The sequence below is a fragment of the Anastrepha obliqua genome, chromosome 1 (assembly GCF_027943255.1).
Source record: "Anastrepha obliqua isolate idAnaObli1 chromosome 1, idAnaObli1_1.0, whole genome shotgun sequence".
NCBI classification, from domain to species: domain Eukaryota; kingdom Metazoa; phylum Arthropoda; class Insecta; order Diptera; family Tephritidae; genus Anastrepha; species Anastrepha obliqua.
Genome location: NC_072892.1, coordinates 182,839,849 through 182,862,677, shown reverse-complemented (window position 1 = coordinate 182,862,677; position 22,829 = coordinate 182,839,849). Strand labels below are relative to the sequence as shown.

At 35.9% G+C, this 22,829-nt stretch overlaps 1 protein-coding gene across 2 annotated transcripts in view; it reads left to right on the top strand.

The window, feature by feature from the left end:
- The window catches only part of LOC129243474 (prolyl 4-hydroxylase subunit alpha-1), a 76,868-nt gene that overhangs the window by 31,827 nt on the left and 22,212 nt on the right, over positions 1-22,829 (top strand). For both annotated transcript variants that reach the window (XM_054880520.1, XM_054880530.1), the window contains exon 2: positions 15,150-15,411. In XM_054880520.1, coding sequence (XP_054736495.1) covers positions 15,197-15,411 — 215 coding nt within the window. In that variant the 5' untranslated portion in view covers positions 15,150-15,196. The remainder of the gene's footprint in view (positions 1-15,149; positions 15,412-22,829) is intronic.

Genomic DNA, 22,829 nt, shown 5'->3' with positions numbered 1-22,829 from the left:
CAGATCTGAACATTATTGAAAATCTATAGAGATAGCTTTCTCGTGAGATTTGTGAGAATGGGCAACATTTTGAAGACAAAAATGCTTTAATTCGAATCATAAAAGTGGCGTGGTCTGAAATTTCATTGGACTATCTGCAGAATTTGTACAAATTCATTCATCAACATATTTGCGAAGTAATTTATAAACAAGGTAGCAGTACAAACTATTAAGCTTTAAGTAATAAATTAAAAAAAAAAAAATTCTGTATTTATTAATATTTTTTCTTATTTGGTTACTTGCCTGTATTCGTGTGAACCAATAAGTCAAACAGCTGTTGAAGTTTTACTGCTGCGAAATACCGTTAGAGGGAATACTATTTCAATGCGTGTTTCTTTTCGAGCAAAGTACAGTCTTCACTTGAATTATCTGAAAACCTTGGATTACTAGATCAAATACGATTGCTTTAAGGGTACAGATACCTGTATAATTTCGAGCATTTTTTTCATAAAATGTTAATATAATCCTTTAAGAATATATCAAAGAATTTTTAGAACGTAAATTTAAGTATTTCTTATATTATAGATCATTAACCGTGACGAATATCTTCTTTGCGTTCGAACGCTGGGAGAGGTATAGTTTTTTTAAGCATTTTATTCCGCGAATTTTTTTAATTTATATAGAAATTATGACATTAATAAACAAAAAAATGTTCGGTTTTTTTGTATTCAGGTCACTGACGCCAATGCTGCAATGCCAGCCGATTTAAAAGCCCCACTGCGACCTTCCTGGAAGAATTGATTTCATTTTAAATAATTTTAATGAAAATCAGGGAAAATATGTGCGTTTACAAGAATCTGTCCCCTTAATAACGATCTAATAGTAGAAACAAAATTCATTCGTTTTGCTCCTCAACCTCTCAATTTTTCTGAACGTCTTCTCATTTATAGTTCACGCTGTAACCTGATTAGTTTGGCATTACTGGAAAATAGCAGAAACGTTCAGTCTTTAATGTCTGTTTTGATCTAATCCCTGGGGGCATTGATTGACTTGATCTCCATGTGCCGACAGATTTCTCTGTTCCTAAGAGAACTTTGCGTTTCCTTTCACCGTTTTGGGTCAATGTTGCAAGAGCGAACTGTTTCCCCCCAAAGTGCTTTGAAATATTCAATGCTGGTTGGCTGTTATTGTTTTATTGCAGATTGGGCTCGGCATTTGCATCTTAATGCAGCTAAATAGCATTTTAATCACATTTGCCATTTGCTGTAATGCAATAAATTAGATGTACACTCATACGTACATATGTAGGTGGGTTTCCATGCACTTCCTTAGCATTTGTGGTTTACCTTTGGGTAGGTTTTTGTTGCACGTTTCTACTACTCTCAAGATGACATTAGCCAACGGCTCTAAATATGTGTGGATGTATGGGCGCGCATATGAATGTAGAAGTAACTACATACCTGTAAACTGCACGACAGACAGACTAGCGTAGAAGTCGGCCTTTTGAGAACGGTACTAGTCAGTGTTTAGTACTCGAAAAACGCTCTCATCTATTTTTAAGTGATGAGTAATTGATTATATAATATTTTTACTAGCTTTATTTGGAAAATAAAGGTGGCTTACATCACAATTATCTTTCTATTTTAGCTGTAGAAGGTGAATGCAAGCACTTTTTCTTTTTTGTTGATCATTTTAGTTCTCACATTTAGATATTTTCGCGGGGTGACATCTTTAAATGGCAATGGGTGCGCTTCTGCTGGGAAATGTGCATGAAAACCTGAAAACCTGACATTTCGATAGTCACGGCTTGAGCAGCAGTGTTCCGGATAAACCAACTGAAGCCAATAAAGAAAAGTTTGCAGAAGTCGTTTTAAATTATTGATTGTATCGCTTATTTGTGCATATGTATTTGTACATTCATATTTAAGTACATACCTACAAAATTAAATATGTATATTACCAGTAGATACATGAGTACATACTAGAGATGCCAATATTGACTGAAAATGTTAAGCCCAGAATTTCGGGATTTGTTTGAAGTAGTCCCAGAATTCAACTTGGGATATAACTCGGGACATATTTGTGATTAAAAACTCAATAGCTGAAAGCCTTTAAACATACCAAGAAATAAAATCATTTACAATTTATGGTGAACTGGTTTTCAAAATCACATATTTTTTAATACAGACCGATAGCCTTTGCCGCTAGTTGCCTTAACCTTTTACTGCAAGAATTAATAAAGCGTTTGAAAAAAAAGTAGAAATATCTTTTTTTAATTATCAGTTAATAAATAATGAAAAGGTTTTATGTTTTGGTTTCTTTTACGTAACCCTGCATAAAAACTAGTTGGAAAGTATAGAAATAATTAAAAAGCGGAAAAATTACTATCCGTCGAGAAATATGAATATGTAGATTCCATGAAAATATTTTTTTTTGTCAAAAACTAGTTACGTTTTATTCTGCTTTTTACCCACTTGCACGAAAGTCAGGTTATTTCGAAATGCCATACAATTATAGACAATTTTTTAGCGTTTTATTATTGCTAAATATATAGTTGATGGTTTAAAATAGTTTGGATTATTTTATAATACTTAATTTTGAAATAAAATTGAATCAAAACTGCAATACCACATATTGGCCCATATGTGCTAAAGGGTTAATTACGTAAAAAAACACATGCAATAAACAAAAAAAAACACTTTACAATACATAAATAAATAATAAATCAAATAAATAACTTTCATTTAAAAACCCTTGTGCCGCAGAAACCCAATTGAGCTAATTGTAAAAACATAGCACATACAACTCGTCTACACACTAGTAAATGCTTTTTAGCTTGATTTATTGAAATTTGTTAAGCACTAAATCTCACTCGACTGAATGAATTGATTTATTTGCAAATATTAATGATGCAGCTTTCAATTGAAATCAATTTACATCGCATTGTGTTAAAATAAGCTTTTTGATTTTTATTGGAATACAATTTTGTAATAGACAAGTTTTTATTTCTGGGAATTCGATAGTTTTTTTCAATTTTCGTGAACCCAGAATTGGCAATTGAAAAACTCCAGAATTCAATTCCGTAATCCCTATTACATACAATATCAGCTCATGTAAGCTCATAAGCTGTTAAAGTATCACAATTTATACACATACCTACATGCATAGGTGTACATAAATAGAAATTTTATCTGGAGGGTATTAATACTTACATTGAACTCTCTGAAAATAATAGTAATTAGGTGTAACATTTTTGATAGGGACTTAACAGTGACTTGCTCAGCGTAGAAATCAAGAGTAGCGTAAGCAAAATTCGCCAAAGTTAAATTAAACTCCTGACTGTCAGAATCAAAGGTTTCGCCTGCAAAGGTATAGGGAAACAAAAATAACGTCCAAGAAATAACACCACACATTTTTCTTTTTGCATAGATTTGTAAATCAATTTTGCTCCTAAATGAGGGAAAGTTAACTCGGCATTTGGCAATGCAGGTGTTAGTTTATTCTGCCAATCTGCATATAATAATGCAATATTTGAGAAAGATTTCCCTAATTTTTAATTGCAAAGTATTATAAATTAAGCTGGTGACTAAAATTAGGTAAATTACCGGAGGCGCATCGAAAAAAAATTGTTTTGCGGTGTAGATAATAACTTGCAACAGAATGATGTGAAACAAAAAATCAAAATACTTTTATTAAAGGAGATGTTTCTCGAGGTATCCCTGGGAAGATTTTATACAATTTTTCATAGCACTTGGGAGCAATAACCCGATTTTCGCTTAGCAAATCGTCTAAATTGTTTTTTAAAAAGCTCACAGGAATACTTGACAAATCGTGTGACGATGTACTGTGCAAAATTCCCAAACAATTGGTAAAGTAAATTTTGAGTCTCAGCGTACACGAACTTTAAAAAAAAACAAGTTTCAGAGAGCGCCTTACAGTTAAGGAGGCAAGGAACTATGGTCTGGTACTCATAATTTTATCAATTTTACTCCGATCGACGTGAAATGTTGACACATTATTCTTCTGATTTTATGCCAAGAAAGACGAATTTATAATCTGAAGTTATGCATTTACATCATTTGCATCAAGCGTGTAATAAATTCGAATACACTTTCTTAAAACAAAGAACCCCATATACGTGAAACTCTCATAGGAATTTATTGATTTTAAGTGACCGTTACACAGCATTTACTCTTGCCCAATCACGTCAATGCTCTCTCATCTCAATGTCGAGGAGGATAGATAACCACTTAAGCGGATCCTTGATGGCCTTGGAATATACTCGTATACATATGTACACACATATACATAAGCGCACTAGTATTTCAAAAGACGAGCACCAAATTCAAAAATTTGTCTATCATATCTTCTGCTCAAATATGAACGAGACGGTATCAATAAAACGGTCCGCGGATGACATATGGCAAAAATAATTTTTTTGTTTTTTGGTAGGACTGTTATAAGCTTACATGGCAAATTTCAGCGTGATATGTCACATAGTTTGTTTTCTGTGCTACTGTAAACAAGTCAAGCTCGAGTGTGTTCTTCGAATTTAACGATGGGAATTCAAGTTGAACAAAGAATTTGTTTGAAATTTTGTTATTCCAACAAAATTTCGGCTTCAGACGCCTTAGAAATGTTGCAGACAACCTATGGGGACTCTGCTCTATCGCGTGCACGTGTTTTCCAGTGGTACAAATCGTTCAAAGAGGGCCGTACATCGGTTGAAAACTTGCCTCATGAACGTCGTCCAGCAACATCAGTAAACGACGAAAACATCGGAAAAGTAAAGGAAATTGTGCTTGAAAATCGCACAAATCGCAAAATCGGTTAACGCTGAATATTATTTAGACGTTTTAAAGCGTTTGCGCGAGAACATTCGTCTTAAAAGGAAGGAATTGTGGGACAACAAGTCATGGTTCTTGCATCACGATAATGCACCAGCTCACACATCACGTCTTGTTCGCGAAAAAAAATTATTTTTGCCATATGTCATCCGCGGACCGTTTTATTGATACCGTCTCGTTCATATTTGAGTAGAAGGTATAATTTATTTTAAATCAAACATTGTATGTAAAAAGTTAATCTATCTTGAGAAGGATGGATGAAATAACCTTAAATATAATGTTGATGGGAGATATACATACCTACACAGGTATTATTCATAAACATAATATTTTTATCAATATAAAAAACTGTTTCCAATTAGGAAGCTGTATTTTCGACATTAGGAATGAATTAGTGAAAGGTATGATATTTTTCCGGCCTCTATTCTACATGCATATGTATGGGATATTTTATATTATACGACATTTACGATCAGTTTTCCATGCTAGTGTGGTATATTTTTTATAAAACGCACAGTAATTAGCCACCCATGGGCACATAAATATAACGGAAAACAGCAAATAATTAGCATTTCAAAACCACTTTTTAGAGGCAAGTCGGCAGTTGCGTTGACCAGTAATCCGTTATACGAGCATCGTTCCGAAACAATATGTAAATAAATCACGAAAACTGCAAACACTTTTATTCAGCTACCATTAACAACAACTACTATTTCACCATTGTATTGTGTTAAGCAAAATATTTAAATTCATAAAATTTGCATTTAAGCAGCAAAAAAAAATATTGATGATGATTGTGAAAAGTAAAATTGTTTATTTTGAATTATTTTACTTGCATACGCCTATGGCCCAAATAATAGCAGCGCGACGAATTACCAAGTTTTACTATTTCTTTTTTCGTATTTAATTTTTTTGTATTTTGAATTTTTTTCCTGCAGCGACAACTAAAAAATGGCAATCATTAAAAAAGTCTAACAAATTTAAACGAAATTGGCATCAAAATGTTCACCCTTTTAATCCGAATCTTTAGGTAGATTAAAATAAAAAAGGGAACATTTGAGATCGCTCAAATCAGAGTTGATTTTTGACAATTTTGTTCATATACGATGTTAAAAATTTTGTCCATATAAAGCACATGTTCGAACGTTTTTTACATTGAAGAAAATGCTCAACTACTCGGCAACAAAAAAAATATCAAAAATAAACGAAAATGTTGACAAACTTGAAACTTGCACTGTGTTACACTAATATTGAATGGACTATAAAACTGCGCACCCAGAATTTTGCTGAATAAAAAGTTCGTTTTTGATATAGGTATATACAGATATTTTTTCTATAAATATGTATGTTGAATTTTTCTGCATTTCATGCAAAGTTTGGAGCTCGAGTTATATGATTTTTGTTGTATAATGCAGTAAATTTTTATGAAAACATATGTAAAAAAAAGAACAAAGTTGAAATTTGGTAATTCGCCGCGCTTCTGTTATTTTGAGCACAGGTGTATATGCATTTGTTGTTGTCTTTGTAACATTTCTGTGCTGTTACTTCCAACTGTTCTCTCCATTTCATGGTACGTCAGATGTGGCTACTTAATTTGCATTTCTAAAGCTACCTTAAATGTATGTACAGCTTACAATACGTACATACACATGCACACATGCATATGCGTGATCTCTGTTAGCTTAGCTTATGACCGCATGTCTTGATGGTCAGTTAAAAATAAAAGTTAAAGTAGGTTATTTTTAGGTCATTCACTCGCCCATATGCACGTGCATACATACATAGATATATTAGGGTGGTCGGGAAAAAAATCAAATTATTTTCTTGATGATAAACTTGTTTTATGGCCTTACTCACTTATATTTGTACTTTATTTTTTTGGTTTTATAAAAATTACCATTGAATTTGCATAAGAAAAAATGCACTTCTTCGTAAATTTGGTAAAAAGTATCGGATGCTTTTTTAAGAGCTTAAGAACTTAAAATGATAATAAAAAACAGAAATGTTGTAATGAATATTTTTTTATTATAATCTGATAGATAATTTCGCGGGATTAACTTTTTGAATAGGTCTGCCGCGACTACGAGGTACTGCTTTCTCATTTGGAAAGAAATAAGAATGTGTCGTCAGTGCTCCATAAACTTCGCGAACTGATTTATTGATTTATTTTTAATTTTTTTTTTTTTCAAAGTAAATTTCCACAAATTGGAGGCACTGTTCTGGCGTTGGCCGATTAATGAAACTTGTTTCCCATTCTCATTTGTCAAACCGATCGATATCGGCAGTTCTCATGCAGCTTAAAAAACACCCTATATTTACAGATCGATGTCATTTAATTTCCTCTTTAATTTCCATTCACCAACCCTTTCTAAAAAATGATACCCCATGTTTTATTTTAAAGCAATTAGACCTTAAGCAGCGAGACCTTCAAAGCCCCACAAAATTAAACACAAACTTTTCCTAATAAAAAATATAAAAATATTAATCCTCATGTTTTCAGCCGTCGAACAATTTTTGGTCCGTCCTAATGTATGTACATATCTATGTATGCACTTAACTGTTTATTTTGTGGCTATTGAACTCGCATGCCAATGCTAACACTGATCTTTCAGAAACGATATCACGTCAGGTTTAGTTCTTCCTCGGCTGATAGTATTGTCTATTTTTTATTTTATTACTAGAAGCTCAATTAAGTTTTTTTCTGAATCTAAATGCATTGGAGAAGTGACCAAATGTTATTGGGCAGGTATGAGTAGAATGCGTCGTACGGATTGAATTGATGGTTTCCAAAGCTGGCTGCTCGCGAGAACGTATTCTACTTCAGAATTTATCAGACATATCTTTGAACTGATCAGGAATTTGTATATGATTTAAATGTCTCTATGGCCCGTTTGAAGAAAACTGCCAACCTGAAAATAACCGCTAACACTAAACCATATTTTTATTCTTTTATTGTTTACCTTTTAAATTTATATTATATTTAATTCACTGCTGCAATTTGCATATTACACAGAGAAACAAACTGCGATACTCTACTTTCGAATTTGAATTTAAAATTATTTATGTAGGTTGGGAGCAAAATCAATCAAATTTCTTTGTAATGGTATTTTCAAAGCCAAGGGCTAAGGAGGAAAATTTACACAAATCTAGTATGAAAGGCTATTCTAAGGAAAGGATTTTTGACATTGCTTTATAAAATTTTACCATTCTGCGTAGAAGATTATATTTGGGCAATGGGCATTAGTCTGGAAGAGGATCCATGCCAGCAACGTCTAAACAGCACCACAAATCGTAGACAAAATACGGGATATCGTATTGGAAAATCGTCAAGAGGAGATTTAGTGGAAGCCCTAGGCATCTCATTGGGCAGTGTGAGCAATATTGGGCTTCAGAAAGCTGTGTGCTCAATGGGTGCCGTCTTCGCTAGCAATGGGATGAGAACACTTCAATTGCAACTTTCTCAGCAACATTTGGAGCGTTTTCGGTTTTCGAAAGGATTTTAAGTGAATTTTGTTCGTCGATTTGTCACTACGGATGAGACTTGAGTCTTTCAACATGATAGTAAATCAAAACAAGAGGTTAAATAATGGTGTAAACCTGGTTCTTCGGCTCCAAAACGAGTTCCTGTCCAGAATTTGGACAAGAAGGAATCAGCATGCGTTTTTTGGGATGTGAAACGAATTGTGCTTATGGATTACTAGCAAATTGGTATAACAATAAATAGTATTGTAACCTTTTAAAAAGACGAAAGTTTACGAAAGAGAAAAATTCATTTTATTCAGGACAATGCACCGTGTCCGAAGTGTGAACTCTTGGCATCCTTACATAACAGTGATCATGGCAACTATAAACGGTTGTCATCATATTTTTGCATTGTCAACGGCATTGAATCAACGAATGACGATGAACTCCACGGTCATCAATTGATCTACTTGGCTCAGGAGTATATTTAACGTTAACTTAATTTTGTGTATTTTCTTTATTACTACTCGTATTAAAGCCTAATTTCAATCACTAAATATTTGAAAGTGAACTTATTTTGCTAGGTAAAGTTCGAACTGTTGGAGCATCCACCGTATTCACCAGATTTGGCCCCTAGCGACTTCCATCTGTTTCCAGTCCTAAAAAGGTCATGCGTTGAAATCGTTTTTCATCAAATGAATGAAAGCGTATTTTGCAGCCCTTTCAGATTCCCACTTCAGAGATGGAATTCATAAATTGGAATCTCGTTTGAGCAAATTTATTGATGTTCAGGGAGACTATGCTGAATACTGAAGTGTATTTCAAACCATAAGCTGATGTTTTATTATAGCACAGCAAAACTTATTGAACAACCTGTTACGTACACGAATTTGAATTTTATACAAAGTGTTTTTTTCGCGAGAGCTAACTTAACTTAAACTCTACAGGAAGCCTCGCACTTCTTGCACCTGAATGCCTTACACCAACACATAATATGACTAATCACGCACAGAACATGCAGTAGAAAATTCAAATAAATAAAAAATGTTAGTCGAAGATCATTAAAAAAATGTTATAAGTAATTAAACTGTTGGGTAGATGCATAGTGGAATATTTATAATTTTGAGATCGAGATAGAGTTCTTGTTGATTTAGTTTTATTTCAGGTCGATGTGACCATAAAATTTCTTTAAAAATAGTAGTTGTCGATGGAATTTATGAGTTCGGTGATCTTGCCTGAGTTTGTATAATTATTCGAATGAGAATTTAAGTGATTGCCTATTACATTTTTCTCATGAATTTTTATTCGTTTCTACTTTACTAAAGAAACTACACTAAAAGACATAGTGCGCGCCGGTCTTGTTAAAAAAAACAGTCACTCAACGTAGTAAATTAACTAATCAATCCGCTCAGAAAAGTAAACGAACATAAAATGTCATCTTTGTAAATCGACCACAATTTAAGAACTTAAATAAATATTATGTTTTATTACGTTGTTGATTCTATGATGATGATTTAAATTAAGAAAATCGAGACTCCCTACGAAATGCTTCTCAAACTCATCAATCCACTAACATCGTCTTTAACCAGTCAGTTAAATAAAAACGCAGAGTGGATTCTTAATACATAACTCAAGATATGAATCATTGATTAGAAATGGGCAACAGTTCTCTTCTCTTTAAGATTTAGAAAGCCACACATTCACTCAAATGGGCAAGGCTAAATTATGTGACTTTGATGATACAAGAACTATAAAAAAATATTTATGTATTACTGTACAAATAGAAAACAAAGTTTGGAGCTTCATGGCAGGCACGTGGGAAAATGGTTACGTACTTATTTTTAAAAATATTGTAAGAAGAATAAATGTCATAAGGCTATAAGGTGAATGCGGTATGACTTCCCATTTAAAACACATAAAAGTAAGCACCAGTTAATCGGAGAACTCTGAATGTTTGGGTTCCCGCTGTTTTTATAATTTGTCTTTTACTTTACTTTACTTTACTTTCATATCTGAAAACCCTTCCCGCTTTGTCATTTAAGCAGCTGGTCGTACGAGAAAAAATGTCGCTCATAATTTCTCGGCTTCAATTCGTATGGTGTAGCCAATTTTCTTACTTGTTTACCAATTTAATTTTTTATTTTTTTTTATTACAAACATATACACAATATAGAATGCATAACAATGTTTGTTGGCACTAATTACAAATAAACTAACGAGTAGTATAATTTGGGTAACATAAAGACAATGTTGGGAAGAGATTTTCATAGTCCCTTCCTTAAGCTAACAGCCATCAAGTCAGATAATGTATTTCAATTCGGTGGAGTCGTCGGGTTAGGCCTGAGCTGTTGAGGAGTTTGCTAGCGTCCTTATACACGTGCTTTTGAAGCCTGAGGGGCTGGGCCTCTGCTTGTTTTTTAATTTCTTCAGCGGCCGTAGAGATCTTGCCGTCACGATATCGTTATTGCGACCGAACGAAGGTGAGTTAAGAATATCTCGAAGGATTTTATTCTGAAACCGTTGAAGTACATTTACATATACAGGGTTGCCAATATTCGACGGACCCATCTGGCAACCCTGTATCTTTTGACAGAGACGTCAGATCGCTTAATGACATACCGCGTTGGAAGCGTCAGTCCAAGCAGATTTTTCCATGGAATAGTATACGCCACGCGAGCGCTCCCAAATTGTTGAAATTTACATTGAACAAAAGAAGTCAATTGTGAAAACTCAACGTGCGTATAAAAAATTAAATAATGTGAAAAATGCGCCTTCTAAGAACACAATTAAACGTTTGTACGAAAGGTTTTCGACTGGTGATGCTCTTCCTAATCCAAAGAGGCCAAATCAAAACCGACCAAGGCGTCGCCAAGGACATCCCAAAATCGCCGTTCTCAGCAGTTGGGCATTGCTCGGACCACTTTACAACGAATTATCTGCATTGATTTGCATTTATTCCCGTATAAGATTTAATTGACTGCGGACAACCCTCGTCGATTGGAATTGGCCCAAAGAGTCATCGAAATCCGTCGGGTCCGTCAAATATGGGCAACCCTGTATCATTTTGACTGACGCAACACCATAAATGCGCGCCATAGGACCACACAGGTTTTATAATTTGTTTATATAGCTATTTTTTATATATGGAGAGCTTTGATCTTCGTCCAATTAGCCATTTCATTTTTATTATCTTCAATCCCAATAAATGTATTTCTTTTTTGAGCTAGAGAATCAATTGTCTTGCTGCTTTAAGACGTCCATTTGTATCTTAAAAAAAAAGATATTACACTTTGCAGCCGTAGCAGTTTTATGGCATTGAATTGCCCTTACATATTTTCTGTATATACTTGAATATATGATATTATTTCACTGATAACTAGACAAGGGGTCGCGAAATTATTCATCCAATTCTGTTTTTGAATAATTTTTTTACTAAATAAAAAAATTAATTATTTTAAGTGACTGAAATTTTTATTTTGACTTTTACTTGCTTGACTGCTTGTCTGTTGGTATACCTCGACGGCATTTGCAAAAATTATAAATCTTCCAATATAGTGATTAATTTTGCGTTAAGTTTTATTTAATTATTGCCATTTGGTGTGAAAGAAAATCCTATTTAGAAATCGATTAAATATTTTCAACAACAATTCATAACTATTAAAAAAATTAATAATATTATATATTTATATTTATTTCTTGAAACTCGAACTAAGCTCCTCCACCACTTCTATTAATTACGCTCACACTTTGAACATTCAATGGAGCTAAATATGCACTTTTGTGAAAAAATCATTGTGATTTAGTATCGGCAAAACGCAATCGCTGATGATCGGACACCTAATGGGAAAAATTAATTAGGAAAGGTTTGTTACGCGGTTGTTACCCATTAATAATACGACTCATTCATTTTTTATAAGCAGTTTAGTCTAATGATTTTCTTGGCTTACAGTTATAACCAAACCAGTGTTATTGCTGTCAAATATCTGCACTACCCGGCAAACAGTTCACCGCAAACTCATTCACTCATCTACTTTCACCCTATGATCAGAAAGTACCGGGAATGTTTAAATAAAACAAAACAGGGCTAAATTTCAGGCAAATTCATTTTATCTCTTTCAAAATATGACCCGTCTGAAGAAACACACATGTGCCAACGTTTAACCCAGTCCTGGCTTTCAGCTCCTTCGTCGCATTCTCTTTGATCTCCTTTATCGACTGAATTCTCCTTCCACGAAATGGAACTTCAACTTGGGGAAACAAAAAGTAGTCGCACGGGGCCAATCAGGTGAATACGGCGCTTGCACGATGGTATTTACTTGGTGTTTGGTCAAATAATACAGCACAATTTGGGCTCGGTGCGATGGCGCGTTATCATCATGCAAAATCCAAGAATTGTTTGCCTACATTTCTGGCCGTTTGCGATGTAAATGTATAAATAATATTTTTTGTTGACTGTCTGGCCCGATGGAAGGTACTCATGGTGCACTACGCCTTGGCAATCGAAGAAAACAGTCGACATCACCTTTCCGGTACTTTTTGAGCATAGATATCCTATTTATTTGTGGAAAACATCAAGATTCAGACCACAAATTCCAGGAAGACCTCGACCAAACACGCAACAAAGGATTTAGCGCCAATTATATATACAGTCTGTTTAATAGAAGCGTGAACGCCATAACTTGGAAACCACTTGTCCAATTTGATTTTAAGAAACTGCATTGTAAGAACTAATAATAATTATTATACGCAATATATTCAATGAAATTTGTAGTCACAACCATTAGCCTAATAGCTTCACATCTTCAAGTCATACTTTCTGTTAATTTCTGCGCAGGTTGTTGAGGTAAACGGCTCCAAATCAGCTTTCGTGAATTTGCCTTAGTAACTGCTTGAACGTACATATTTGTTTTCCTTCGAGATTTTACTTAGTTCTTGCACAAAAAGTTTCTACACATAGGGCTTTGATGATTCGGATCGTTATCTTCTTGTAAAATCCAAGGTTGGCTAGTTCTGCCAAACATCTTCGCAGCTGACGGTAATTTTTGTTAGATTTTATTCATCAAAACTTTATTCAAATTGGCGGTAAACATAAATAAATGGTTAAATAAATCATCTGATATTACTTTCAAGACGCATTTTTTTTTTGGCCTCGTCCGGGGAAATCTTCAACGTTTTTAACTTCGGTACACCACTGCCCCCATTCACTTAAGCACTTCATCGACTTCTTCTATTTCGCTTCACATGCAAGTGGCTTTTCTGGACCTCCAGGGTGTACATAGAAACACTGCTTCAATCCTGTTTTGTGCGCGGAACTCATTTTGCTTTCTAAATTTCACACAAAACTAACAAATTGCACAACGCATTTACATTTTTTTATAACAAAACTCGAAGTTTGAATTTTGCCAGTCACGCTTTTATTAAACAGACAGTATATATATAATATATTCATGTGAAAGCACAAAAGCCAAACTTGCGAGGTACTCAAATTCCATGCAATATTATATTTATTTGAAACAATCTTAAGGTAATGAATTTCTGTGATCCATTCTGTGACATGAATAATGAACAAAGTCCGGGTATATAAACTTCCACTTGGAATATAGTTTCGTTAGTTTTACCAAATGACTCATAATGTTTGGATGTCTGTAGCTCATGAAACTAAACTTGTCTATCTGTACGACCGTTAACCTTTGCCCCGCCCAAAATCAAATAAAATTGGTTCACACAATGGGATCCAAAATTATTTATAAAACTGGCGAAATTGGTCCAGAACGACACTCATATTCATGGGATTTATTACTTATTTCGTGTTTATTTGAAAGCTGTACTAATCTGTTCTTTGGTGTCTAACATAGTTGTTTAAATGTTCATTTCTTTTAATTCTCCTTTTCTATGTCAACTTAATTTACTTTTGTTTATTGCATTTCGATTTTTGATGTGACTAGATTTATTTTAATTAAACTCATTTCAGGTTATACCAAATATCTTAAGCAATCAAATTCCCAATCTAGTTAATTCTTTTTTCAACGCATTAACATTTTAGTAATTTTATTTATGAACGATTAAAACACTTGTGTGTTGAATGTTGGAGAAATTATTTCCATAAATTTGTGATTATTGTATTTTTGTGCATGTGCATAAATATGTTTGTGCTTTTCTTAAATCACGTTTTAGCTGCAAAACCTGAAATTTGAAAAGTAAAGAAAATCTAATTTCTCTTACGCAGAAATAGTCAATGAATTTTTTTTAAATTGTATTTATGTAAATATAATAACTAAACCAGTTTTTTGCTTGAAATAATTCTAACATATATGTACATATATGTTTTGTCGTGCATCCAAATGCTGACTTTAAACACTAGGAGAAGCGCCCTATTGCAACCTTACCACGCTTGGAGAGATTTCACAAGGGATTTTACATATGTCACAGAAGCAGCTTATTTAAATTATTATCAGTATAATAGCGGTTCGTTTCTTAAAAAATGTTGCACTTATTCAATAGCGTTCTAGGGCTGTTAATATATTATTTCATGTTCTTTGCTCAAATGGTTGCCCTCGAGACCAACAAAAGTGCGAGATTTTTTACGCTCAGTCTACTTTTGGAACAAGCATAGCTGATGCGATAATTTTTTTTTTTCATTTATAGCCTACATAAATATCGCATTGCTTTTTATGCTTTTACGCATTTTATTCAAAATAATGGCAAAGTTTGTTTAACTGAAAATGCGATGACTATCGACTGTCATACATACATATTTATATGAATTCTTCTTCTTCACTGTGTTAACATACATCTGATAATATTAAAAGTTGCAATAAAAAGAGGGCCAATAAAAATCTTTATTTTTTTCTTGTGTTCCAGGACATACCAAAAATTCCAAATAAGTCCCATTTCCACTCACCACCGAAATGTTTCAACACCTCGGAGGCTCAGCAGTTGCATCAATTTCGACCATTTTGTCAATATGTTTCCTAATCAGCACATTGCGTATCGATTGCACAAATTCGGAGGTCTACACGGCCCTGGCAGAGATGGAGGAACTTCTTGAGACTGAATCGGTATTAATAACGAATTTAGAGGGATATCTTAAGGTGCAACAACAAAAGTTGGACTACCTCAAAAAGTGAGTATGACGATATAAATATGTACGTACGTGCGTAGTAAAATAAAAATTAAATTTATAATTAACTTTACAAACACACCTACATTGGAACTGTTATTTAGTTACGCTTGCCTGTTATCAGATTTTTAATCGAAACTGGTTTTCTAATCTGATGTATAAACAATAAATTTATTATAACCAAAAACTGATTTAAAACAATTGCAGCTAAATATTTGTGCTCAATTAATCAAACGAAACATTCGCATTCGGGTTGATTCGCATTAAAAAAACAACCAAAGCGAACCGAACCGAAAATAACATTTTAAACGGCCCATGTAGTAAAGAAGCAATGAGTTATTTGAAAATTCAGTACCTTTACCATAAAAAAGAAAAAAGGAACATGCTTGAATTTCAATCAAATTACCATACATACATACCTATACTTACATATGTTTGCAAAAATAACAAAAACAAATCCTATTCGCTTTTTCATTGCGAGTTATCCCAACTTCCCCCACCAAATCCACGGCGACTCTCTTAACCACCTGGGCGAAGGGGGTCAAACAGCAGTTAAAGGCGAAAGTCGATAACACACCATAACCGAGCGTTAACAACCCCAACATTTTGGGTGTCACTTTCGACAGTTTGCTCTCACTCTCGGCACGTACAACCGCGATTTTTACCAAGATCCTCAAATCGCTAGCCGGTAGCTCTTGTGGCAAAGACAAAATTATGTTGCTAGTGACATTTTAAGCGATTGGGCAGCTGGTTCTAAATTAAGCTGGCCCGTGTGATCGCCTGGTACTAGTGATTCGCAGTGGACAAAGCTTTAGACCTGTCAAAATCCTGCTATCAAGACAGCCGCGAGATGCCTCCTGATGTCTCCCATGCAAACCTTCACAACGAGGCTGCCATGCTCCCGGTCAAGGAGCAGAGCTATCGCTGGAATCACCCCTGCAGACATTTGCTAAAGCCTGAGCATGGTCAAATAATCAATATGTTTGGTGAATAAAAGTTTAGTATCAAAAATAACACTAAAATCTTTAATTTCCCACTTCCTCCGACTTAGGATGCAGTTGCTTAACTTATAGTTAACAGAAAAGAAATTGGGCTTCCTGGTAAATGTGAAAACAAAATATTTATTGACATTCAGCAATAAATGATTTTGTGAACACCAATTTGGAAAGGCATTGAGATCCGACAGTAAGTTTTGACTATCTGTCAAGTTATGCGCATCTTGGAGGAGTTTAATATCGTCCGCAAACCCTAAGCAGTTTGCAAACTTAAAATGGTTAGGCCAGTCGTTTACAAAGCATGTAAACAGCAATGGCCCGCAATGAGTTCCTTGCGATATACTAGACCATGCTTTGACTATGATTTTAGACACAATAGGTCCGAGTAGTTTCCCAACTTTTACGAAACTGTCGAAGAACTTCAAGAGGCTTCTCATGGTGTTGCAACTTATGCAAAAGTATTGAGGGATCCCCTTTGTCGAAGACTTTCAAAAAGTGTGTATAAACTGTATCTAATTGGGAAACATTTTTTAACGCACTTACTACTTGATTTATAACATAGCTAAAACGAGGTTAGGGCAGGGCGTTCTGCCGGGACATGCGGACAATGAGATATAGCCTTATTTATGTGATCAATAACTTAGCCAAAGTGCTTTGCTTAACAATAGGCTTATATTTAGTTATAATTATGGCAGAGCAAAAATTTTGCCAGTTTTAAGGGCGGTCCAAAATTTCTTTGTTTAGATTTGAAATAGGGGATGGTTTTCTAACTTTTTCCCATCTGTTCTAATATACATATACGTTTGTGTGTACGTATGTATGTGTGCACGCATATGTTATATAGTGCAGCCTAATTGCAAAAATTGAAAAAATAGAATAAACAAATCCACATGTCCGAACAATTTATGAGATAGCAACCCCGATTAAAATATAAATTTTTGTAGACACTAATGAATACCGCACACGATAATTAATTTATCAGATTACCAAGCGATGTCGCAGTTTGTATTTTTATCTACCATCAGCGATTTGTGCAGTGAATATTGGCTACAAAATTGTGTCTACATTGTGCAAATGTGCAAATGCAAGTTTATAAAAGATTTACAGGAATGGTAAACACAAACTATAGTCAAAGCGTTCAACAAGCAGCAGTAATTTGTTTGCTGAAAAGACTGCACTTAGATTGAACTTTTTGCATCACTCATTGCATGATTTCCTATGCATGGATGTTGGTATATAAGTACGCAATTCGGGAGTCTACGCACAAGCATATGCGGACGACGTTGCTTGTTTGGTAACAGGCTCTTCGCTTATGAACATCTGCAGGAAAGTGCAGAAAACTCTGGATCGGATTGACACTTGGTGCTGTGCGAACGGGCTGTCGGCAAATCCCGCCAAGACTGGTATTGTCCTCTTTACCAGAAGGAGGAAGCTTGACGGAATCGTTCTGCCAAAGCTAAAAGGAGTCACAATCCAGCTATCCAAGGAAATTAAATATCTAGGAGTAATCCTCGATAGTAAGCTCCTATGGAAATCACACGTTGAGACAAAGGCATCCTAAGCGCTGACAGCTTTCTGGCAGTGCAAAGGTGTCTTTGGGAAAACGTGGGATCTCTCTCCTAGCAAGGTCCTATGGATCTACACAGCTATGATAAGACCCATTATCACCTATGCATCAGTGGTCTGGATGAGTAGACTATCCCTAGTGGGAGTCAGGAGGACCTTATCGAGACTACAACGCACTGTGGCCATCTGTTGCACCGGAGCTTTTCCGACTACTTCAGGCCCGGCACTAGATGCTCTGATTGGTTTACCACCACTTGATGATTTCATCCGAGGAGAGGCCCTGAAGGCCATCTGCAGACTGAAACACAGTGGAAACTGGTACGGCCCTTGTCCGGCATTGGAACACAGAGAAGGTATGGACATCGATCCAACGATTCTCTCCATGCCCCTTGACTCAATGCCATCAAGAGTCGTACTTGAAAAGAGATACAGTGTAGTGCTACCAGAGGCTCAGTTGTGGGGAGACTCAGAAAATGAGCCCGGCAAACACTGTTTTCGCATTTTTACGGATGGCTCCAGGACCGAGCATGGCTCCGGCTCTGGGGTCTACGTGGAATCCAGCGGGACAAAACTGCACTTTGCTCTTGGAATGCATGCATCTGTGTTTCAAGCGGAGGTGTATGCAGTTCAAGAAGCGATGAACTTTGTTGTGGAAAAACGATGGAGAGGCAGATCTATATGTGTCTGCAGCGACAGCCAAGCTGCGCTTATGGCCTTAGACAGCCCTCAAACCACATCAGGGGTAGTGAAGTCCTGTAAATCCAGGCTGAACTATGTCGGCAGACATAATAGCCTGATGCTAACATGGGTCCCGGGACACGTGGGTATCGCGGGTAACGAGACCTCTGACTCCTTAGCTAAGATGGGCTCTGAAGCCAACTTCTTTGGCCCAGAGCCCGCTTTGCCACTCCCCTCTGCGGCCATCACGGCCACGGTTAGCAAATGGGTAACTACTACCCACAAGCGAGCTTGGCAGGCTGAGAGAGGCTGCAGATGGACAAAACTGATGTTACCTGTCATGTCCGATCGACTGTCGCAAACCCTTCTGTCATTAGGCAGAGGGGAGTGCAGACGGCTGGTTGGACTAATGACGGGCCACTTTCTGTGGGCAAAGCACATGGAAAGGTTGGGCATCTCAGACAGTGTACTCTGCCCAGCTTGTGAAGAGGAGGATGAGACGGCGGATCACTTCCTGTGTGTCTGCCCCGCCTTCGCCCGAATCAGGTTTGAGGTCTTTGGCACTGATGTGTTAAGAAGCGACCATCTTGGCTCCTTGGCACCACAAGATCTACTCAGATTTCTTCGGAGATCGGGTAGATTTAAAGAAAATTAAAAGGGAATCCAAGTGTAGTACAATGGACTCAATTAATGTCTGAGTGCTGCACTTGCTAGTTGTCCCGACAAAAAAAAAAAAAAAAAAACGTGCATACTCGTATATAACTGTCACGTGCACATCTTCTTCAACAATTTCAACCAGCTTCGAAGCGATAGATGTGGGGAGTATTCTCATGGCAGAGATGCTCTGGAAATCCACAGAAGCAACTTGGTCGGTCAACTATAACCACCTGGAACCAACATTAGAACCACAGTACAACGCCAACTTTCGGAAAAGCAATTTGCTCTCTTATAGTTCAAGAAAATGTAACTCTAATCAAAGTAATGATACCAGATTCCTATATCTGGTTTTTGGCTCTGATGATCTTAGGCTGTTCTTCTCAGTGCGCTTGTTTCCTATTTCGGTAATAATTTTATTCACAATGCTCTCGAACTATTTTGAATTTCTTTAATTTGATAAACTTTCGAAAACGGCTTAATGACTTACTGTTGACCACCGAGTGGACTTTCATGAACTTTTCTAGTGGACCAAATATTTCTTTCGACAGCTTGCGCCAACGATTTGTGTTAGCGATTTCGAGTTACCAACAAACGGATGAAACGATTGATTTCCTAAGGTTACGTAAGATTTAAATTTATGATTCATAAAATGAGTCAACTAACGAAGTTATTTGAAGAACGTGTCCTTTCACTGTTCCAATATTACTTAATTATTTAGAATGTTCGTAGGTTTATACTCGAGCAGTTAATAATAATTATCTTGAATCTTAACGGAGGGCAAACAAGGTAGTCTGGCACTCCTCAAGTAGCACTACCATTAACAGGCAGATATCTATCTGGTAAATAGCAGAATAGAGTTGACTCCGAGGTAGAGGTAGCCCAGCGACTGAGTATATATATATAATTGGCGCGTACACCCTTTTTGGGTGTTTGGCCGAGCTCCTCCTCCTATTTGTGGTGTGCGTCTTGAAGTTGTTCCACAAATGGAGGGACCTACAGTTTCAAGCCGACTCCGAACGGCAGATATTTTTATGAGGAGCTTTTTCATGACAGAAATACACTCGGAGGTTTGCAATTGCCTGCCGAGGGGCGACCGCTATTAGAAAAATGTTTTTCTTAATTTTGGTGTTTCACTGAGATTCGAACCAACGTTCTCTCTGTCAATTTCGCATGATAGTCACGCACCAACCCATTCGGCTACAGCGGCCACTAAGCAACTGAGTACCTTTCCAAAATCTCAGCCATGACTGACCAAGGTATTCTTTCGTAACAATCTTCTGAAGTTTTATTTTGTAAAAAAAGCAAAACCAGTCATATCATATCGGGTGTTTTTTAAGAGCTTGAGAACTTGAAATGATAATGCAAAACAGATATATTGTTGGCGTGAATCGAGTATATACTTTTATTATAATCCGGTCGATCATTTAATGGCATTTTTTTAATATAGTATCCGGCATATGTCCGCTGCGGCTACGAGTTACATGATCCATTTTCAGTCCATCCATCAGTTCAGTTTTTGACTACTTTTTCCTTCACTTCTTGCACGAGCTGTATTTTATAGTCAGTTATGCCAAAAAATGTAAGCCAGCTAAAATTTTCCACGTAGTCGAAGCACAAAGGCCAACAAGTTGAGAACGTCGACGAATCCACATTTCCACGTCTTATTCAACACTTCGCTCTGTAGATTTCGCGTACAGATTTGTTTTTTTTATTTTTCAAAGTAAATTCCCACGATTTGGAGGCATTGTTCTGGCGTTAAACTATTCATGATGACTTGTCAAACATTACCGAGCAGAAATGTTAACACAGTTTGCTATTCTCATTTGTCAAACTATAGTTATTGATAGTTCTCATGCAACTAAAAGAACACCCGATACTTCTCGGCAGAAACTACAAAATATTTTTTTGTTCCCACTTTACGAAATGCTTACAAAGCGGAAGCCTACTCTGCATTACCGCATTTCAATTTTTTTTACAATTGTCTTCAAGTGGTGGCCGTATGCGCACTTCTGCGAAATGGGTGCGGTGTGGCGCTTTTGCTTCCATCTATGCAATTATCGCTTATGCATTCACATTTAAATAGAACAAACTGAGCATTTGGATGTACCCATACTTATGTCAGATCCCCTCAGTAAATAAGGCTGTTTAAAATCTAGACCAGAACTTTCGATTTTACTACAATTCCCGCTTAATAACGACACCCGACACCAAAACTTATTTTATTGCCTGCTCTGTGGAGTGGACACATAATTTATTTTGTACTGAGTGGTACTAAATATTAAGAATTGAATTAAAAACATGTTATAATGACGTCAGAAGCTTTTACAGCCTTTGGCAAGGCAGTCAAGTTCGCCGAAGAAACACTAATTCTCTTGATAACATAGTTGATCTTGTAAGGAAGTGTGTTGACGGTAAAAAAAAAGCAAACCAATATTAAAGGCTTTTTTTAGAAAAAAGTTACGAAAATATTTGAATTGAATATATTATTTAATGAGTGAGTTAACTTAGATTACGTTTCAATTCCACATTTCAGTTCTATGAACAATCTTCGTTGAGCAAATAGGCCTTGCACGAGATGGGTCACTCTACCCGGGTTGTACTGTACTTAGTTTTGAGTAATTTGAGTGAAGTTGAGAGCTACAACCTAACCTAATTCGTGCTTAACCATCAATTCGGTACCAAAACGCGCAAAGGGCACAAAATCAAAAAGCAATTTGTTCACATGCAAACATACCTGTAGCAATAAAGTTGTAAATTTTGATTTGTATAGTATACTCTTGTAAAATTATTATTGGACCTTTTTGGATTTTGTTGATGGTATGCTTGAAACCATGGCGGCTTTCACAGGCTTTGAGACAAACTAATACATACACTTTCATCCACTTAAATTCGTTTGGTTTAAACAAAAACTGAAAAAAGTCCATAGGAGCACTGCTGGCGCCATTGCCGAATTGTAGTACAACTACCACACTCTGCATCTGTTTTACACCAGTATGAAGGAATTCACGAAGTGGTTAATTTAGAACTAGTCCTTTTAAGTGATTGCCTCTATACTGGGAGTCATATACGAGTATACAAACACACAAGTAGTTGTTTAAAAGGACGTTTCCTGTTGTATGCGTGTACGAGAGCTCCAACAACTTTTTTCCCCCTGCAACACACGACAAACAAGGTTATAAAATCCAATGAGTTATGATAAACGTAAAACAGCTGACAGCTGATCCCTGCCATCAGCCGTGTCCTTGCTTGCTTTTGTTTGCGGCTTCCTCAAATCTCCGATCCTGTTCACTTACCTTTAGTTGCCTGCCTTTTTCTGCGCTCTTTACGGAGTCTAACAGTTGTTTCTGCATTCAATGTTGTTTTCACAAATGCTGCTGTTGTACACATATAATATTTTGGTGCGTGTCTCCTATCATATCGTATGTTCTTTCATTTGTGTACTATCACCTTCACATTTTTGTATCCCGTTTTTTTCTAATTACTGCTTGATCCTGTTTCGTCTTTGAACTATGTAGGTGCATACAC